The 20,415-nt window shown below is 43.5% G+C and overlaps 1 protein-coding gene across 1 annotated transcript in view; it reads left to right on the top strand.

Annotated features, from left to right (window-relative positions):
* The first annotated feature begins 2,353 nt into the window (after positions 1-2,353).
* The window catches only part of foxo3b (forkhead box O3b), a 44,685-nt gene continuing 26,623 nt past the window's right edge, over positions 2,354-20,415 (top strand). The window contains exons 1-2 of the mRNA XM_071479391.1: positions 2,354-2,840; positions 3,219-3,946. Coding sequence (XP_071335492.1) covers positions 3,389-3,946 — 558 coding nt within the window. The 5' untranslated portion in view covers positions 2,354-2,840; positions 3,219-3,388. The remainder of the gene's footprint in view (positions 2,841-3,218; positions 3,947-20,415) is intronic.

Below are 20,415 nucleotides of genomic sequence, written 5' to 3'. Positions count from 1 at the left end.
CTGGATTATACTGAACCCACCTCATGTTATGTGGTTCCAACCTAGAAGAGCCTCCGCGTTGTTTGTTAGGGGCACAAAATTGTGTTTTGGGTTTGTGTGTATGTGTGTGTGTGTGTGTGTGTGTGTGCTTGCTTGCTAGTGTGCATGAATGTCCCCTTGTGCAACATTTATTATGGCCTTCAATATAGGCTTATCTTGGTGCACAGTAACTTGGCCAAATGCCAGAGATACTGCAGCCAGGTAATTAAGGTACATATATGACACTTATTTTGTTAACACACATAGATCAACACGTCTAATCAAATATGACTGTACGGTTGTATTTAATCTGTAGGTGTAATTCCATACCTTTGTAAAAAGTAAATAAAAGTCTGTGTTGTGGACTATGCAAAGAAACATGAAAACATCCAAACAGTATGTCAGGCTCAGAAAAATAATGGTGTGCTTAATGGGTAATTCTGCTGATGCACTCAATAAACAAAGCTGGTGCTCTTGAGGCAAATGGACTGAAATCTTAAAAAAAAAAGAAAAAAAAGAATGAAAAGCAAACTTTGTGTACAGAAGCAAAGTGGAATACATTCTAAAAGCCTTTTATTAGTTCAGTGGCTTTGCCCTGAGACATTCAAATAAATGACTGATTTAAACCTTTGCAGGATTGTATGCAAAAAAAAAATTAATTTCAATGTACAGAAATGAATAAGAATTTATTCAACAAAGATTTTCTATAAAAAAGCCGTATCTCTGTCTGACAGTGTTTCTGCATTCACACACTCAGACATCCTAACCTCTCGCTGTACACCCAGTGAGCAGTTAACTCTACAGTTCTCTGCAGGAGCCAAACTGCTGCATCAGGTATTCCCTTTGATGTGAAGGAAACAAAACCATCACACAATGTGCGGATGTGTAGACTGACTAACTCCTGTAATCCTGTACAGTAGGCTACAGACTCCAGACCGCTGCTGTAAATGAGCGTGTGTGTGCTGTACCAATCTGCCTGATTAAATGTGAATCCATGAACTCAGTTAAAGAACAGTGTACCAACAAAACACAAATGCAAAAGTGTGATACACAGGTCCATATATTCAAAGATCTGTTTTTAGCGATGAATAAACTGCAGTGGGAGCAAAGCTCTCACCTTTAACAAATGTTATAAAGGCCACAAACATCACAGTAGGCCTATAATGTGATCAAAACACAAAAAATACAATTACACTGAAATATAAATCCATGCAGTAACATCAAAGTTAGCTTATATCTTGTTATGGTCAGCTGTGAACGCGCATTCCTGCACAGAAACGACGAGTACGCGCATCTGGACGCGCACCTTGCCCGGCAGGCAGTGAAACAAAGAAGAAGTGGACGAGGCTGTTTTGATCCAGTCAAGGTGGAGGAGGAGGAGGAGGGGGAGGAGGAGGTGTTTGTGTGGGGGGGGGGGGTCCAGAGCATCACTTACAGGATGGAGAACCATCTAGGATTTCTCTCCTCTTATCTCTGGTTAATAAACGCGATGACATCACCCTGGACTCGGAGGGGGTGTGGCTTAGGCGCCGTGACAGTTGTGCTTGACAGTTTGACTCAGTGATTAAAGGCACAATCAGCCTTCACACAGAGGCAACAGGGGGATGACGGCAGTGAGTATGTGAAGGTTAAACCTGAAATCTACGATATTATGTTTCAAGTGCTTTTATTGTGAGGCACCATCAAGTGAGTGAACATACAGCCTAACAAAATAATGTGACATAAAGCCTCTTATATGCTAAATACATACAAATACAGTCCAAATTAAATACAAATAGCACCAGATCTCATGTTATAGTGTGGGACATAGACTCATTATCATCCTGGTGATCATATGAATGCTCTTCAGGATGTTTCATAATGTTTCATAAAAGATATCAATATTTACATAACCCTTTTCTAACTGTTCATATTTTATAGTATGCTGGTATGCCTGTTAAATTATAATATCATATACATCTGCAGGGGACTAATGTTTACATTACTGTAGCATTTTTTTGGATGACAAATAGCCCATGGGTCTTTTTGAGTAGTACACCACCTGCTTTAGAGGTGTATTTTGATAACTGATTAGCTGTTTCAGTGTTTCACAGTTTCTTTTTTTTTTTTTTCTTTTCGCAAAAAAAAAATAATAATAATAATAAATCACTATAAATCTGCTTCTCAAATGTGAGTATTTAGTATTTCGAATTCTAACAAAGTGGAAACCTGTATCACACTTGCAGTGCCGGGTAAAGTCGCAAAGTAAAGTTGTAAACACAACTTTCTACAATGAATGTATCGCTCCACTCCGGCCTCATGGCTCCCTCTTCCCCTCTCTGCTGTGTCCCTCTGTTTTCTGTGCCCATCAGTAACATGTCAAGACGTGTCCCAGCCTCCACCTGAGCCCAGACAGCGCGGTCCTGCAGGACTGTAGTGTCTCTTTAAAAGGCGATCCCATGCACAGGATCCAGGGGGCCGGCCCTTGATCGACTTGCATGCGTGTGTGTGTGCGTGCGTGCGTGTGTGTGTGTGTGTGTGTGTGTGTGTGTGTGTGTGTACGCAGCGCCGTGTGGAGAGCAAATCGAGATACAGTAGTAACCCAGAGTGAGGTGGCAGTCTTATTCCACATCGACACTGACTTGCCGTGCATGCATCCTATCTGTCTCTGTATCGGCTGAGCCCTCTTGAGGAGTGAGAGAAGAAAAGAGTCAAGATGGCATCGGGAAGTGGCTGTGGACAATCCGGGATCTAGTTTCTTCTGGGTTTTTTTTTTCTTTCTTTCTTTCTTTCTTTCTTTCTTTCTTTTGGTACCACGGAGCGCAAGTGACTGGCCGTGCAAGGTATTTCATTTAAAGTGTTCAGGGGATTTATTTCCCAGAGTGATGAGGTTTGAGGCACTTTCTCGTTCAGTGATCTCCAGTAGGTGGATTCAGATCCTTGCACCATTGACGGGATTTTGCGTAAAGCTTCTATTGATGAGCAAGTAGTGTGTTAGGCTATTATGAATGTAGGGAAGCTCACAGAGGCAACAGCTTCATTTAACCCTTCTTGGTATTTTTAAGAAAGAGTTTATTGCTGCTTCATTGACGGAAATGTATTTGGCTTCATTCGGCGGTAGAAGGCAATTGTAGGATATCTGTTGGAGGATAGGCTGTCTTCTCACTTGGCTCTAACCGAGTGTTTTGGGTTTATTTATTCTGTCTTTATGTCCTCCACAGGCGTTAATAACTAAGTTGCTCTTGGCCCTGTTGGGACTTCGCTGGTGTGGAATAGCAACAAAGGACGGGAGCGCGCATTCATGGGACGCGACTTTGACAGCTCTTCGTTTCTTATCTTCTAACTTTACTACCTGGCAGTGGGGGCAAGGTTGTGACTTGAGCAGGAGATAATGGCTGAGGCTCCCCTAGCCGATCCGCTCCCGGACTTGGACGTGGTCATCGACCCGGACTTCGAGCCCCAGAAACGGCCCAGATCTTGCACCTGGCCGCTGCCAAGGCCAGACTCGAACACGGTGAAACCGGAGAGCAATGACACAGATATTATCCCCGAGGAAGAGGATGATGAAGAGGACAGTGCCACCCCTACGGCCATCAGTGTCAATGGCTCTGGCGTGGCGACAGAGGACCAGAGCAGCAACAGCCCCGTCGCCGATGGAGCGCTCTCCTCTCCCGGCCAGGAGAGCGGAGGCTCCCCGCTCTCTACGCACTCCCCGTCGGCCACCTCTGGCGCGCTGACCCCCAGCAGCCTGGCTGCCCAGCAGACCCCGAGGAAAGCATCGTCTCGCCGCAACGCCTGGGGGAATCTCTCCTACGCCGACCTGATAACCAAAGCCATTGAGAGTGCGCCGGACAAGAGACTGACACTGTCCCAAATTTATGACTGGATGGTGAGATCCATCCCCTACTTCAAAGACAAAGGCGACAGCAACAGCTCTGCAGGATGGAAGGTAAGAGTCGTCCCACTCACCCACCTACCCAGCCCCCCTCCTTCCTCTATCAAAACAAAAACAAAAAGCATGTGGCTTGTAAACCCACTGACGTACATACACAGACACTCACACGCACACAATTATACCAGAGCGCTCTTATTTTTACGAGCGACTATTTGGAAAGTCTGGCCCCCATTCTGGTTTTTCATTATCATCCTAATAGAAATTACAGATCGGTCAGAAAAAGCAGTGAAAATGGGGGAGGGAAGAATCACATTAGGGCGGTTATTTAAGATCATTAATCTCGTTAAGCTGCATGAGGTTTGGTGACCCGCACATAATTATCTTTTAAATTGACCAAAACATGATACCTTACAGTTATTCCCAGCCATTTAATAGTCAAATCAGGCCGTGGAGTTTGACTGAATTTGCATCAGATGCATGCCCTTTGTCTTTCTTTTTTTTTTTTTTTTTTTTTTCCTCCACATTTCTGATGCTGAGTTATGTGCATACTGTTCCTCTGAGGCCACAGCCACGGTCACATGTGTGGAATTAGAGCAAACAGAAACGTTGTAACCGGTTTGACTGGAAAACACAGTGGCCTATTTTGAGTGACGCAACCCCGTTTAAGATGCTCAGAGAATGATACAATTACATAAGACAGTTTACTGAGCAGCAGCTAATCCATTAATAGGACAAGGAGCTGAATGTAAACAAAATGATTTAATAGCAATAATGCCATGTGGAGACGTGAATCCTGTTAAGACCTCTCCTTTATGTATAACCTGAAGTATGAAGAACCCACCCAGTGCGTTTCCAATCATTTATTCTTCTTGTGATTTTGAACGGTGATATTATAATAACTTGGTTGTGTCACTTCATGTTTCTTGCTTATATATTTAGAAGGTGAATTTCCTCCATGCCACTGTAACCACAGAGGCATTGCCCTGTTTGCCTTTTGTTATGTAAACCTTGCCAGGGATGTGTCAGTCTCTTGGGTCAGGTATGCAACTGCCAAGGTTGCTGATCCTGCCATGGGGGAATTACATAACTACTGTGTTGCCCTGAGTTTAGGTGAGGTGGTAAGGGTATAGCTTGTTTTACAGGCAGCAGTCTGGTCACCCAAAAGACCTATGGGACCCGCGAAAAGAGACATAGTAGGAGCGAGGCACAGAAGGTCAGAGAGCATAGATTAATAACACATCAGAAACTGAAGGAGCAGTCCCATGGGGTGCGGAGCCTATAGGCCATATTTTGTCAGGGCTTCTCAAGTATTGCTATGTGATATGGTCCAGTGAGGAGCAAAGAGGGAGGTTGTGGGTGTAACCCACCGAGTCAAGGCCGGGTTCACCGTCACCATGCAAGGCTGTTACTCCTGGAATTTCGGGCATGAGGGCCAGGCTGTCGTGGTTTAGTGTTACACATGGTCTGTCAATAAATACTGACCGCACCTCGCAGCCTATGCTTTTTTTTATAGTTTTGTTATTAAAAACTCTCTTTAATTACAGACTCTAGTTGAGTCTTTTTCAAACAAACAGTTGTGAGTTGTGGCACCACAACATTTAGATGAAGCTCATTAATAGAAACGTTTCTTTAGGGCAATACATCTCTACAGCCCCAAAAACGGACAAGCAGGTTCCTCTGCATCTAAGGCCTGAATATGTTACAAGCTGCAGTCAGGTTTGAGTAAAAAGCCCATGAAACCAAAGATGGTTTGCAGAGCCAGGTGTTTAGAAGGCTACCTCTATACAGGGAAGTTTTGAGAGCCCCTCTGCTCTCCATTTCACTCTCAGAGACTCTTAAGTTTCACCTCCACACAGAGCCTGGTTTGAACACCTACAGTTTCATGCAGCCAGGGCACCTTTGTTGAGGAGATTTGCTGAGCAAATCCCAGTAATCCCACTGGGTTTCTCTCCCAGGTTCCCACTTACGTCATTCTGCTTCATATCTTTGTCAGTTAACCATTAGCCCTGGTAAAAGTGGGTTGAGACAGCCAAGCATAACACTAGGAAATCTTTTATCACCTTAGATTGTCTTTAACCAAGTGAAGCAACTTGATATGATTTTAATAGAAACATATTGTTCAGTCATTTACTAGTTTTTACACAAGGAAGAACTTGGTATACAGAATGTGGTCTGTGATATAAACCTCATTTCAGTGTAGGCCATGCTTCTAAGGGCTGGGTATCAAATCAAATTCTTTTTTGTATTGAATAAGAAAATGCCTGTTACACTAAGTGTCAGGTTGAAAAACGTGAAAGAAATCCCAACTGTGGTCTTTTCAGTGATCCACATTTTGAAATAAGTCAGTCATGATGAGCAAAATCAAATCAGAATCATTCTTGGGTTGCATGAGCGTGAGTTTGACAGCTCATGTGTTGGACCACTCTGCCTTTTTTGGTGCCTCGGATCATACGAGTATGTGTAGGGAGTTTTCCAGTAAAACTTCTTTCCTGGAGGGGCAGGTCTGGTTGGAGCTGCTGCAATGTGTGCTAAGAGAAGCTCTGGTATGGCGGGGGAGTGACGGACGGCATCTCAAAAATAGCACCTGTAAACATGTCTGTTAACTCTCTGAGTGTGTGCGTCTTTTATCTGTGTGTCTTCACATAATCGAAAGATTAGGTGCACCTGTGTGTGTGTGGTGTGTCAGCGTGTGCTTGTGTGTGTGTGTGTTTGGGTGTCTGCTTGTGTGCGTGCGTGCGTGCGTGCGTGCGTGCGTGCGTGCGTGCGTGCGTGCGTGTGCAAGTATTCCTGGCTACACTGAACCTTGTGCTCTAGTGTTACTTAACCCTGCTGTAACAGATTCCCTTTTCCCAGCAGCCGCCCATCATTGGCCGAGACCTAGTTATGTCACAGTGACACTCCAAGCAAGCATGTGTGCGCGCATGCACACACACACACACACACACACACACACACACACACACACATACATACATACTGTATCTGATATTTTCACTCATGGTTATGAGGTTCAAACGGCCACACATACTATAATATGTGGTACATACAGTTCTCTCTACCTCAAATAAAGTTGGCTTCTTAGGTTCCCATGTATGTTTTTAAACCTGCCATACATTCCCACTCACAGTCAGGCATGCACAGACATTTGCCTGGTCATGTTGGGGCTTATCACCAGGGTTCATGACTGAGTCCCTGCTGCAGGTCTTAATTTATACAGGGGTCTCAAATTAGTTTAACTCATTAGAATAATTAGATTATTTCAACTTTAAGACCCTGAGGGTTGCAGCAAGTACTGTTTATTGTCAACTTGAGGTTGTTGTTTAACACTTACATTAGTCTTAATCTCCTCTTGTAGGTACTTAATGTTCAGCTAAAACCACAAATCAGTGAGTAATGACCACTAGAGTAAAACACACCTTTTCACTCAACACAGAGTCCGAAAGAAACAGAGGTTCACCCATGGCCACAAGCTTCACACACACAGACACATATACACTGAGGCCACCGCCCTACACCCCGCACATTCCCCCATCTGACTTTGTCTGCAGGCGTATGGAAAACAGTCCGTCGTCAGCCCACTGGGCATGTTCATTACCATTTTAATGGCGTCGCAAGCTGAAAGTGTTGATTCTGTGGGACTGAAATTATTTATTGTTCCTGTCAGAGTGGGACACAGTTGACAAAAGGGAAGGGGGAAAAAAGAAAACAGCATTACTCCTTTCATTAGCTGTCTATCAATGCAGAGTGAAATTAGCTTTATGTGGGCGATAAGATCCCAGTGTCAGCCATAAATATTATTGCAATACTAGATTTCTAGTAGCTAGAATGTAAACTTGTAAGTACTATGTAAGTTCAAAACTGCACATAAGATGACTGTATAGTAAGGAAATTCTTATAATACTGCAGAAAATACCAAAAAAGATTAGCCAGGAAACAGGGACTGTCTGTGTGAATTAGTGTCTGTGTGTGTGTGTGTGTGTGTGTGTGTGTGTGTGTGTGTGTGTGTGTGTGTGTGTGTGTGTGTGTGTGTGTGTGTGTGTGCGTGCGTGCTCAGGTACTCAGAGCACAATCAGGAGGCCTCTCAGATGGAGCGGGCATTGTGCCAAGCTGAAGGAACTGAAGCAAAAAGGCAATAAAAAAGGGGGAGTGGAGGGGATCAGGGGTTGGGTGAGGGGGGCGTGAAGACAGTAGAAGGAGGAGAAGGGGGGGGAGCTGAGGGAGTAAATTAACAAGCTTTGCTCCAAATTGGTGTATTACAACTGCCCTCTGGCTGTGATTCCCAATGGAGGGGTTTGAGGGTGTGTGAGGGTAAAGGGGCGATGGGTTATGGGAACCCACCAGCTCCAGGCACCCCTCCAAGTCTGAACAGTGTCAGAGCAGTCGACCTCTACGTGGAGGAAAACCCCCAGGCTCTGTTCTAGTTCCATTTCCAATCAATGGACACATTTTTTTTCTTTGGGTGCCCGAGGAGCGTTTTAGATTTTACATCTGAAAATTACCCTGTATGAACAAAAGTTTGTGGACAACGAAATATTGGACCCACATGTGAATTTTAAATATCTTATTTCCAAACCATGGCCATGCATGTGCTGTTAAAACAGCCTTCACTCTTCTGGGAAGTCTTTCCCCGCAGGTGTTTGGGTGGGGATGAGGTGAGGAATCTGTGCAGGCCAGTCAAATTCTTCTACACCAAACACAGAACAACGTGTGTTTATGGACTTTTGTTTGTGGGCTCATTGTCATGTTGAAACAGGAAAGGGTCAAAACCTTTACCACAAATTCGGAAGCACAATACTATCTAAAATATCATTGTATGCTTCAGCAAAGTGGTTTCCATCAAAGACATACTTCAATATTTTATATATAGTCTAAATAGTTATTTAAACACACCTATCTGTTCTGTGTTAGATGAAAAGACCCATACCACTCTCGTCTCTGTACAGTAGATACGAAGCTACCACAGCACTTAGCTTACTCAGCTCTCTCCCCTTGTTTCCGGACTTAATGCTAAGCTAAGCTAACTGGTGGTGTTGGCTTCATATTGACTATACAGACATGCAAGTGGAATCAATATTTTCATCTAACTCTTAATAATAAAATAATGTCTTACTACAATTTTCTGCCATCTTTTGACCAAAAATTCATAGAAGTATGTGAATGGATGTGTCCACATACTTTTGGCACAGCAGATGAGCTCCTCTTTTGGTTTTTGTGTCCCTTTCACACAATGTGTCCGTCTGTCTGTGAAAGTAGACACATCATAATTACTCCAGTCTTCAAAACACGGAGACATACAGTAATCTCTGTTTTGTAGTCTCCTGTGTGTGTTTGTGTACACAATGTGTACTCTCATTCTTTGCACAAATGGCTTCAAAAGACCGGGCGAGAAAGAAAGAAAAGCAGATTTTTGTTTTTCACTGCTCTTCAAATCATTTTCTGCGTCCTCACCGCCCCAGCCGTGTCACACTCTGCACGATCTGTTCTCCTCAAAGACACTTCTCAATTATTCAATGTGCTCGGGATGAATTCAGATCACTGTATTAATTTTTAAGAGCCTGTTCTTGGCTAAGGGCTAACCCTCTTTCACAGTTTCTGTCTCTCTTTCATCACTCAAACTCCTCTCTTTCACGCTACACTCTTTTCTCTCCCTCTCTCTTATACCATCCCTCATTATTTTCCTGCCAGCTCCCTCATTTGTCTGGATGTAAAACACAAGCAAAAACAAGCCATCTCCCTGTAGCTTGCCACTGCTCCTCTGAAGCACAACTCTTGAAATCTGTTGTGGGCTCTAATGAATGGAGATAAATCTTGGGCCTCTCCTCTTGTTACACTCCACACTCCCTTGACTCCTTCTTGTCTTTTTTTTTTTTGTGGCCATCGTGGTAACACTGCAGCATTTCTTGAGACACTTGAGACTTTATGGCCACATTGTCATTGTTGTTGTTGTAGTGAAAATATGCAGATTAAATGAATAGTCTTAAAACCTCGATGTGATCCAGCTGCACTACATAGTTGAAAGCAGATTTCAGAAATGACTTCGAATTGTCCAACATGATGATGATATTTGGGGGCAGACAGGTCACAGGATTTATATGATGTGTTTCGTGTGTCTGTCTGTATATGTTAAACAGACACATGCAGACAGCTAAACAGAAACCAGCTGCCTGTACATGCCCGGTCCTTGATAACATCTAAAATACAAACACTTGTGTCTCACACGCTGATTACGGGCCAAAGATGCGGGGTGGATTTAGACTGGCATCTGTGCTGCAACTGTCAGCTCTTTAGCCACGTGTACGTTGAGTCCTTGCAGGACATAATTCATACATGTCCTGGAAAAAAAGGCTTATTTGCTTTCTTGATTTCTTGAAGATTGTTACCACTATCATGACTATATGGCAAATATAAGGCTCCAACCAACACAATGTTAGCTTGGCTTAATACAAAGACTGGAAACAGAGGGTAAACAGGGTGTTATATATAACACATAACATGGTAATTAGTGAGCTTTAAAGATACTTGAGGGCAGATTTTGTTACCTTATTTGGACAGAGCAAAGCTAGCTGCTTCCCTATGTTTCTCTTTATGCTAGGCTAAGCTAACCTGGCTACCAGCATCATATTCACCATAAAGTCTATTATCAGTCTTCTAATTAAACTCTCACTGAGAAAACTTTTCCTTTAAACATATAATTTCTCTTCTATGTGAGTATTTTTAGGCAGCTGTCGGGAGGTATATTAGCTGCTGTATTAGTCACTGTTATTCAGTTCAAACTGAGGCAGCAAGGAAAAAAGCTCCCCTGAAAATATGTCACATTTTGTAATATTCAGTTTATTAGTAATGGTGAGCCTGTGTGGCTATGCTGATGCTGTAATTTTCTACAGCCCGCATCATAACAAATCTCAGGTGGAATTTTCCCAGAGGATTAATTTTAACTTGTTCACTGAGCTTGAAGAAATATCATGTTTCAGTATCTTTCCTGATCCTGTTGAATCACCAACTTTTCTGATTCTGCTATCAAACCACCCTCACACTGAAAAACAATTGCTCAGCAGTTTATACAACATCAGATTACACTGATCTTCTCCAACGGTTGGTGCATGAAGCCAGTGTTTCAGCCAGATAACTGCAGCAAAGAGCAAAGCTGCAAGAATTCATCAAGAGCTGGTGCTGGTAGGGAGGCAAGAAATGCATCATAATAACAGAAATTCCCTAGAAACACAAAACAATATATGGGTAGTGGAGACTCCTTTTAACATCTAGGACAAACATACAACAAACAAGCTCAGTATGGTTTTGTTCTGTAGTTGACCCTGACCTTTGACCTCTTTAGAGAAAGGTTAAGCAAAGACCAATTTTCTCTAGCAGAACCAATAAATCCTTCAGAGCAGGAAAGTTGTAATTTTGTGAGACAGAATACAGAAACACCAGTCTGACTGGAAAATTGTGCCATGAGTGTGTCGCTCCAAGACATCCTGTCTGTCTGTCACTGGAAAAATAAATAAAACATCTAGGAAACCAGTAATTACACGCCCCCTTTAGCCCAGTTTGCTCTGTCTAAATAATATATCTCTGCAAATACACTTATGTAAAACAAATATATTTGTAGGATAAAAAAAACATAACTGTGTTTTACTACTGCACACAGTGTTTACAGAAGTCTATTTTTGTCTGAGACACTGTATATATCAATCAGTTGTATCAAAAAAAAACACTAGTATTGATAAAATAAGCATCTGTAACCACTCTTCACATGCTTAAAGAGATATTTCAGGGGTATTTTTAGTGAATTTGCTGAGTATTACACTGTATGTAAGTTATTAGATGACTAGTGAGCAGCTTTAGCTGTGAAGGGACTGAGGAGAGACCAGCTTTATGTCTATACTGTAGTCAGTACTCAAGTCCCCCCTGAGCTCCAGGGCCTCTGTGGACTGTGGACTTCCTTACACAGTAAATGTGTAAAATTTAAAGGAATGGTTTGACATTTTGGGAAATACACTTATAGTTTGCTTAATATGCTTACAGGTCTGTATAAAGATCAATAGCACTCTCATGTCTGTGCAGTAAATAGGAAGGTGCTGTCAGCAGCCAGTTAGCTAGCTAAGCATAAAGAGGCAACAGCCTGGAAACGGGCTGTTTCTGCCCAAATGTAACAAAAAGCTCACTAATTAACTCCACAAAGTTACTGTTCCCAGCCAAGAAACAGTCCTCTGTGAAATGGCAAAACAAGATACAAGATATAATGTTTTAATTAATGAACTTTACAGGAGAACTTTGTTACATTTGGAGACCCGCGCGAGCTGCTTCGCCCTGTTTAAAGTCTTTATGCTAAGCTAAGCTAGCGGGCTGCTGGCTTCAACCTTACATTTACCATTCAGGCGCAAGAGTGGTAGTGATTTCCTCATGTAACTTTTGACAACAAAGCGAAACAAGATGTTAAACTATTCCTTTAAGTAAGCATTTCTGTCCAAATTATTGTATCTGTTGGTTGCTATCTAACCCGTGTTCGTATTGATACAGCGGACAGTGTTCAGTTCTTTGGGACTGTAGAGCACAGTTAATGACTATCCAGGTGCCCTCAGCTACTGCATGTGTGTTTATATGTGTGTACACATAAAGGCATGCATACTTGTGTGGACAGGGCGAAAGAGGGAGGGGTTGTGACTTGTTTGTCTCCATAGCAACTGATAACTTGTCAAGCAGGTGGGGGGACGACTTGCAGTTTGGGTGACAGCTGATAACAGAGTGACCCACTGAACGCATCTCCCCACCCCCTGTCCCTACGCACACACAGACACACACAGACACACACACACACACACACACACACACAGACGCACACACAGTCAGACTGCACATACCTCCCATTCTGGCCTTGCCTCTCAGTTTCTCCGATAACCACATTGCTGAAGTGGGCCCCTTTGCCTCTCTGCCTCCTCCGCCTCTGAAATCTATTCCCTCTAGCACCACGCACACACACACACACACACACACACACACACACATATCGTATACACACTGTCTGTGTGAGTTGTCCGAACTAGTTCCCATATTTGATAAATTGTGCATGTTTTGTTTGTTTTTGGATGATGGAGGAGCAGGTGTAAGTCTGAGTATCTCCCCCTCTGTCCCCCATCATCATCTGATCTCGGTCAACAGTCCTTTGCCCGTCACTGATTTGAAGTTATCATCTTTGAATTTGGCTCGCCATTGAGACTCTTGGCTTTTAAACTTTAATTTGTTTTGTTCTGAGCCTGTCTCTTTCAATTACACCACTCCCCCTATCTGGCATCACTGAGTCTGCAAAGGCCGGGCAGAGCTACTGTTCCTGATTAACATTTAATTTACTCCAATAAAGCTTTCTGTGTCTTAGGAGGGAGACAGAGGAAGAAGAGAGATGGGGAGTGCAGGGGTGGGGGTGGGGTGAAAGTGATAAAGTGATGTGCTGCTGACATACCATGAAGGAAAAATCACTTTCACAAGTCTTTCTCTGTTGCTCTCACTTGCTCCATCTCTTACCCTCGATCCACGCATACCCCTCCCTCTCAGTCAGGGTTAGTCCAGATTGATGACAGCAGATTAAACAGGAATTATGTTAGATTAAGTGTTTTGCAAACCATAACCACAGCTAAATTGAGCTAACCCACCTGTGTGTGTGAATGTGTGTGTGTGTGTGTGTGTGTGTGTGTACAAACATGTTCGCAGATGTGTGAGTCACAGGTTTAGACACTTCTCATAGGTGATTACAACTTTCAGAGTGGTGTGATACTGTGTCACTGTCTGAGCCACTGATAGCTGTGCTACTATTTTCATGTCATTCTCATTTAACCACAAGTGGAAATAGTTCCTTTCCTTTCAAAAGCCACCAAACTGAATTGATTGTGTGCGCAGAGGACAACAGCAAACTCCAGAAGCACTTCTCTCTCTCCTCTCTCTCACCTGTCTCTTTAGAAGAAGTCAGTCAAATGTGGGTGTAAATTCATTTAAGAGATTTAAGCTTGCTGCCGATTTTCAGCTTTAGCACACTTTAAAGCAGTAATACATGTGATAATTACTTAAATCAAATTCCTGATTCTTCTCTTGCCAGATAGCTCACAATTACAATTCAACTTACACGCAAATCATAAAAGCTGTTTTTTTTTAAGGTCAGCAGTACAGACATGAAACATAAGCAGAATCGAACCAGTGTTACTGCAGTCACATGTTTAGCATCTTAGCCACCGTTTTAACGTGGATGCTGTTAGTCCTTGGAATTAGGTAGATCGTTCCCAGGAAAAATCCTGCAGCACGCAGGAAGGGATTGTATTTTTTTCTCTGTCAGAAACAGACAAAGACCTATAGAGTGAGCATGAGCAGTGACGGCTATTATAGCAGAACACACAAGAAAAAGGGCACAACATGCTTTATCAGTGAAAAAGGAAGACAAAACATTGGGCATGCTGTGCTAATGAAAGGTGATTTCCAGGAAATACAACTTTTAAACACCCTGTTGTGAAAAAAGATCAAAGTTCTCCAACATTTTGCAGGGCCAATGTGCAGCTTTACATACTGTAAAGGCTCAGAGTTACAGGTGGAAGCTCTCCAACCACAGAGGAGGCACTCCCAGATTTGATAAGCAAAGGCTGAGAGTGCCATCAAGCAGCCAGCCTGCCAGCCACCTGTTCAACCCACAAGCTTTCTATGTGGACACAGGATTCTCTTGACTCTGTGAAATACTATAGGTAAGAGTCACACATGCAAAGTGTGTCGGTTTCTGGTGTGAGTTTCACAGCTCGAGATGTGTTGCTGTACAAATGCTGGCCTCCTCCATGCATCATTAAAACAAGGGAATGATGTTTTCAGTTCTTTCTGGACATCTGATAATAGTTCACATAATGTCCCCACAGAGATTTCTTGGCTCAAAATACAGTGTGTGTGTGTGTGTGTGTTAGCCTTTCCACTCCTCCTCAGATGTTTGTGTGTAGCTGCCGGTTCGGAGTCCATTGTGTTACTCGGCCTCGAGGTCCCTCGCACACCAGCCTCTTAGCACTAATCCCACTCTTCATGAAGTCACAACTGTGGCCCTGGACTTCTGAGGTTATGTGTGTGTGGGTGTGTGTGTGTGTGTGAGAGAGAGAGAGTGTGCACTGTGCATATGTGCGTGTGTGTGTGTGTGTGTGTGGAGGCGGGTTACTGTGGGATGAAGGCAAACCATTGTTGAGGCTGCTTTAGCCACTGAACACTGAAACAGAAAGACGAGGCTGATGGCAGCAGCTGAAGTTACATCAAAGAGTGTGTGTGTGTTTGTGTGTGTGTGTGTTCATTTCTGTTCATGAATACATCTGAACATGATAAAAAGGTTTTACACAAGCGCATAAGAGAAAAAAATCCCCTTTGTTTGTCTTGTGTAATTTACCCTTTTCACATGTATCAGATGTGAAAATATCAGCTTTTGGTGTTTTCTCTTCCTGCTTGCACGAGAGGCGAACTGCAAGGGTACAGAGAAAACACGCAAGGGATAGAATTTCAATTAGGCAATTTTTCTTTCTCAAGTCACTCTTTAAAAGCTGGAATCCATCTGTTCTGGGGCACTCTGAGTTGAAAACTGGATCCATGATCTATTGCAACCACTCGCCATCTTTTGGTTAGCTCTTGCCATACACTTTTCATTTATCACATGAATTATCTAAACATCTACTGGATGGATTGGTACATTTATTTTGTACAGATATTCATGGTCCCCAGAGAACTGGCAGATGCCTTAAACCCTTCAGATTTTATAATGCCTGTGTCTGTGACTTTCTGATTACAAGATACTGTAGATAACAGATACAAGTCAACACTTGGGTCTTATCACCATATCTTTAACTTATGAGAGGATGAGGCAATAAATGACCTTGTATCTGTGCAAGAGCTTCCAGGTTTTCTGTCTCTTGTCATCTTGGGCATAAAGAAACTAGGCCAAGTCGCAACCCAGATTAGGAGGTCACTGTGGATCTGAGGAACTGGGCCTCCTTTCTTTTCATTTCTCCCCTCCTCTCGCCTTATCTGTTATCATTTATGAGACCTAGGTAAACCTTTGTGTTTGCACACCTGGGTTTTATAAGAGAGAGTGTGGGAGGGGGAGGGGCGGTAAGGGTCTGCATATATGCCTACAGAGCACACCAGCAGCAGATACCAGTCGCTCATAATAAGCATGTCCCTATGTGTTTGCTGACAGTGCACAAACTGACTCGACCTTTAACCAAACCATTTTTTTTGACAAGTTTGTTTGAATGGGAGAAGACTTGGGAGCTGAAGAGCTGACAGAAGAATCTTGCAAATGAATTCAGCTCTTTTGAGGTTGAGCTTCAGACTGTGGAGTTGGTGAAATCTGACTCCAGGGTTGTGGGCTGGGCCATATCTACCTTAAGCTGACAAAGGGAAAGCTCAGAACTTGACTGCTGGCCCAGTAACCCAGAGAGGAAGGTTTCGGTATGATCTTTCACCCACAAACCTACAGCCTATCTGTGACCCTGAGCAGCTGGTGAGCCGAAAGCAATGAACCTCTTCCACCTTCTCTCAAATATTCTGCTCTGCTGAAATTCAACATGAGAGTGTTGCATTTAATGGTCACATCTAAAACACAGATGATACACTGAGGATATGAAACCAAGGTTACCAGGTCATGTTCTTGGACCAGCTGGGTGCATAGGAAAGGGAAAATTGAAAAAACTCAACAGCCACTGTGGAAATATCCTTGAGCAAGACACTGAACTCTGCTAAGGGTTTCGTCCTTGTCTTCTTTGAGAGCTTGCTTTGGATCGGGTAGCATTGCCAACAAGGGCCTCTAAAATACACAAAACCCTTGTTATATAATGCTTTCACACATGCACTGCAACCCCTGAGCTGATCTAGATAGTATCCGGGGGAGCTGTATGCGAGGATGCAAATGTCCGAATCATTTAGACTTGACATTAAACAAACCTTCCGATCGGGCCCATGTGAGAATAGAGCAGGTCATTGTCCGGAGAATTCACCGTGAGCGAGTGGGCGTGTTGATGATGTTTCTATCATGCTGGAAGAATACAGGCATTCACAGGTGAAGAGGAAGGGTCATTTACACAGAGACGCCAACAAATATGTGTAACTGGAGAGACGGCGAGATTCAGGAACTCCTTTCGGGATGCCGAAATCACCAGACAAATTCACCGTCAGGAGATTTATGATATTCTCTAGAGAATCAGGTCCAGAGCTCGTATGAGAAAACAGCTATACTTTCCACATCTGCATGGCCATAAGGGTCAGTTAGGGTCTGCGTAATACAAATTTACAACCATGTTGACTGTACATGCTCACACACACTGCAAGTGCAAAATGCAAGCGTTCTAACAAGATAACCTGTCCACACTTTTCTGTGCAGAGGTTAAAAAGGTATAAACGACCTTCTCAGAAATAATCACCAAAGACTTTCCACACTGGAGGAACGCTGGATATGTATTCTTAAGCCAATAACATTGAAAGTAGGATGCATTGTGAATAGTTAGAGCACTCTGCAGCGACCAATCAGTGGATGCATGTTGTTGCAGATTTCAATCTTCGCGTATCTTTGTTCATCTCTCGTTCTTCGTCTCTCACCACGTGCCATGTTTTTTTCATCTGATGAGGGTAGCTGGGCAGAGAGAATGCCCAGCAGTTTGTGTGTGTGTGTGTGTGTCTGGGTCCGTGCATTTCATTGCTTATGGGGGCATGAAATCGCTCCAAAGCCCCAAGGCACATTGGGCACTGCTTTACCCAGACACAGAGCTTTCCTCTCTGTTTTACACACACACACACACACACACACACATACACAATCTCTCTCTCTCTCCCTCTCTCTCTCAACCCTTCCTTCATCTCCATCATGTGTGGTGGTGTGTTTGTAAGCATTATGGGTGTATGCATGTGTGATTCCTCTCTACTTGTAGCTCATCCCTCTGTTCCCACGGCAACCTTCATCCCAACCAGCGGGCCATCTGTCCATCAATCATTTAGTCCCTCAGTGCTGCTGAGGAGAGTAACCGATACCCAGAGACACTGACCTCAAGACCTGGAGGGTCTCAAAATGGCTCCACAGCAAGGACAGAAGACCAAATACACACATAAACACACACATGCACACTTGGAGGGAAAGAAGCGTGGACCAGTGCACATACATAATATTTATATTCACACATAAATTTGTAGTAGTACATGCTGCAAGCAGTCAGGAAGACATTCTCTAGTGCACATTTCTTATTTCCATGTTCTGCTCCAGGCATTTGAATGTAGAGGGGCCCTGATAAAGTGAAGGCTTTGTGCTCACTGTGAATATGTAGGCACGTGCGTGTCTGGTACTGTACGCAGAGGGGGCTAGGCTAATAATGCAGGGGAAAGCCCTGGCCTCAGCTGTTGTTGTACTTTCCCCCCCAGAGAGATCCTCACTTTCCCTGCACACACACACTTTCCCTTCCAGAGGAGACCTTCAGGTCACTATGACATGTGAAGACTTAAAGCAAGAGAGAGCAAGAGCTGGAAAGAGGAAAGTAGGCCTCTCGCCTTCTGCTTCTCTCCTCCCCCTCAATTTTCCCTCCTTTTCTTCTGTCATTCCCTCGACATATTGGTGTGGGTGGGGGATGGGTATGTACAGTGTTGGAGCTCATGTGATCTGGCTGGAGAGTCGAGCGAGCAGACACTATGTGCTGTCCCACCCTGTTACGCTGTTACTATCTATGTAAACGATTCTACACACTATAGGCGACTATAGCCGAGGATAATTAAAGGGGGAAAAAAGAAATCCACCCTGATGTACTGTAAAGCGGTTTTACAAAAACAACTGTTGCTATACCTTACATTTCTGGGACTGCTGCGTCTTTTAGAGGTGTTTTTGTTGTTTTTTTTTTGTTTGTTTGTTTGTTTCTTAATCCTGTTGAGATGGGAACAAGTTTTTGGAGGCAGAACACATTTGAATCATCTAAAAATATGCAAGGAAAACCGTAAGAATTAAACCATCAGTGCCACTTTTTTTTTTTTATTACAGTACTATCTATAGCTACAGATTAAACAGACATGTTAAGACACATTTGTTGATTTTATGAAATATGAAGGAAATAACTGAAGTGAACAGTAGAGAAGGATGACAGGAAACGAGGGAGCGATCAAATAAAGGTCCTTGTTCGGACTCAAACTGTTTCCTCAGCTACAGTGGCAATGCTTGTCAGTGGCGCCTACTGTCAGCAGCAGCCACACTGATGAGCACAGAGCATTACTTTGCCTCGGTGGATCATTTGCATCATCTGTTCATGCTCAGAACACCGTAGTTTGTTCGAAATGTCACATGTTAAGGGAAAAGTGTTTAAAGGTGTAATGACCATAGTTGAAGATGGGGTGAAAAACCTGACATGTACGAGAGGGGCAAGACGGCCTATTCCTTAGACAGTCTCCCCATGCAAATGTTCATGTTACAAAAAGAGACAGACATAGTTGTTTGACAAATGGAAAAAGAGAGATGGGTAGAAAGGTCAAAATGCTTTCTCACCTCCAGCTACTTGGCCAAACAGTGCGTGAAGTGGGTGGGGTTCACGAATTGTTGGTTTTCCAAAAAGTTGCAGAAAGTCACAGATGCGGCCCCTTTTCATTCCAACGGGAGGAGGGAATTTCCAACAAGAACAACATCTGAAACATATCAACTTTAAACACCTTTACCCTCTACCTGAACAGTACAACAGGCTCTAGTGTGGCCCCACCACCTGTTTCACCGTGAGAGTGCTCTGCGATGGCACTACGTTCAGACTGGAGGGTCGCACCAGCCCCTCCACCCCTCTCACTTTCACAATGCAGCATAATTATCCCAGACCCCTCACTCTGGAGAGAGCTTAGTGGGTTGAGTGCTGCTCGTGTTTTTTTTTTTTTTGTTTTTTTTTGTTTGTTTCAAGCAGACGGGTCAATATTGGTCAGGAATCCATTTTCATATGAGCACTTGAGTCAATGTGTGAATTATTCATGAAGACCCATCACCCCTGATTGGCTCAGCTGACCACTGAAATAGGAGGGTGGTGGGGGCAGCAGGGGGTTGGGGGGGGGCATGTATGGACCACCAGTGTGCGATAGACCTGTGCTGACCACTGTATCCTCAGGGAATAGATTGTTGATTATCGCTGTGCAGTGACATCACCGTGTGGTTGGAAAGCTTTTAGTCTGATTAATGTACAGTGTGTATTTGCATGTGTGTGTGTGTGTGTGTGCAGTATGATGTGTGAACCAGATACAGATCTGGTGTGGAGGAGGGTTTTTGCACGTGAATCTACATTAGCACCTATATGTGGTGTGACTTTATGTAGGCATATGTGTGCATGTTTAAATGCACACCCAGTGATTCAAATCCCATCTTGTCCCTGGGCACCATATCATAGCTTTTTGCCGTCTCTCTCCTTCCCATAATCCATCATTTCCAAAGTGTTGGCTCTGCTGTGGGAGCTGTATAAGCCTCCATCTCTTTAAATATGGGTTAGTGTGCCTCACGCTGCCTGTCTGCGCCTCCCCGCTGC

Source organism: Trachinotus anak, unplaced genomic scaffold (assembly GCF_046630095.1).
Source record: "Trachinotus anak isolate AG129_WGS33_773 ecotype Australia unplaced genomic scaffold, CSIRO_AGI_Tana_v1 ptg000005l, whole genome shotgun sequence".
Lineage (NCBI taxonomy): Eukaryota > Metazoa > Chordata > Actinopteri > Carangiformes > Carangidae > Trachinotus > Trachinotus anak.
This window is presented reverse-complemented; position numbering and strand designations above follow the sequence as displayed.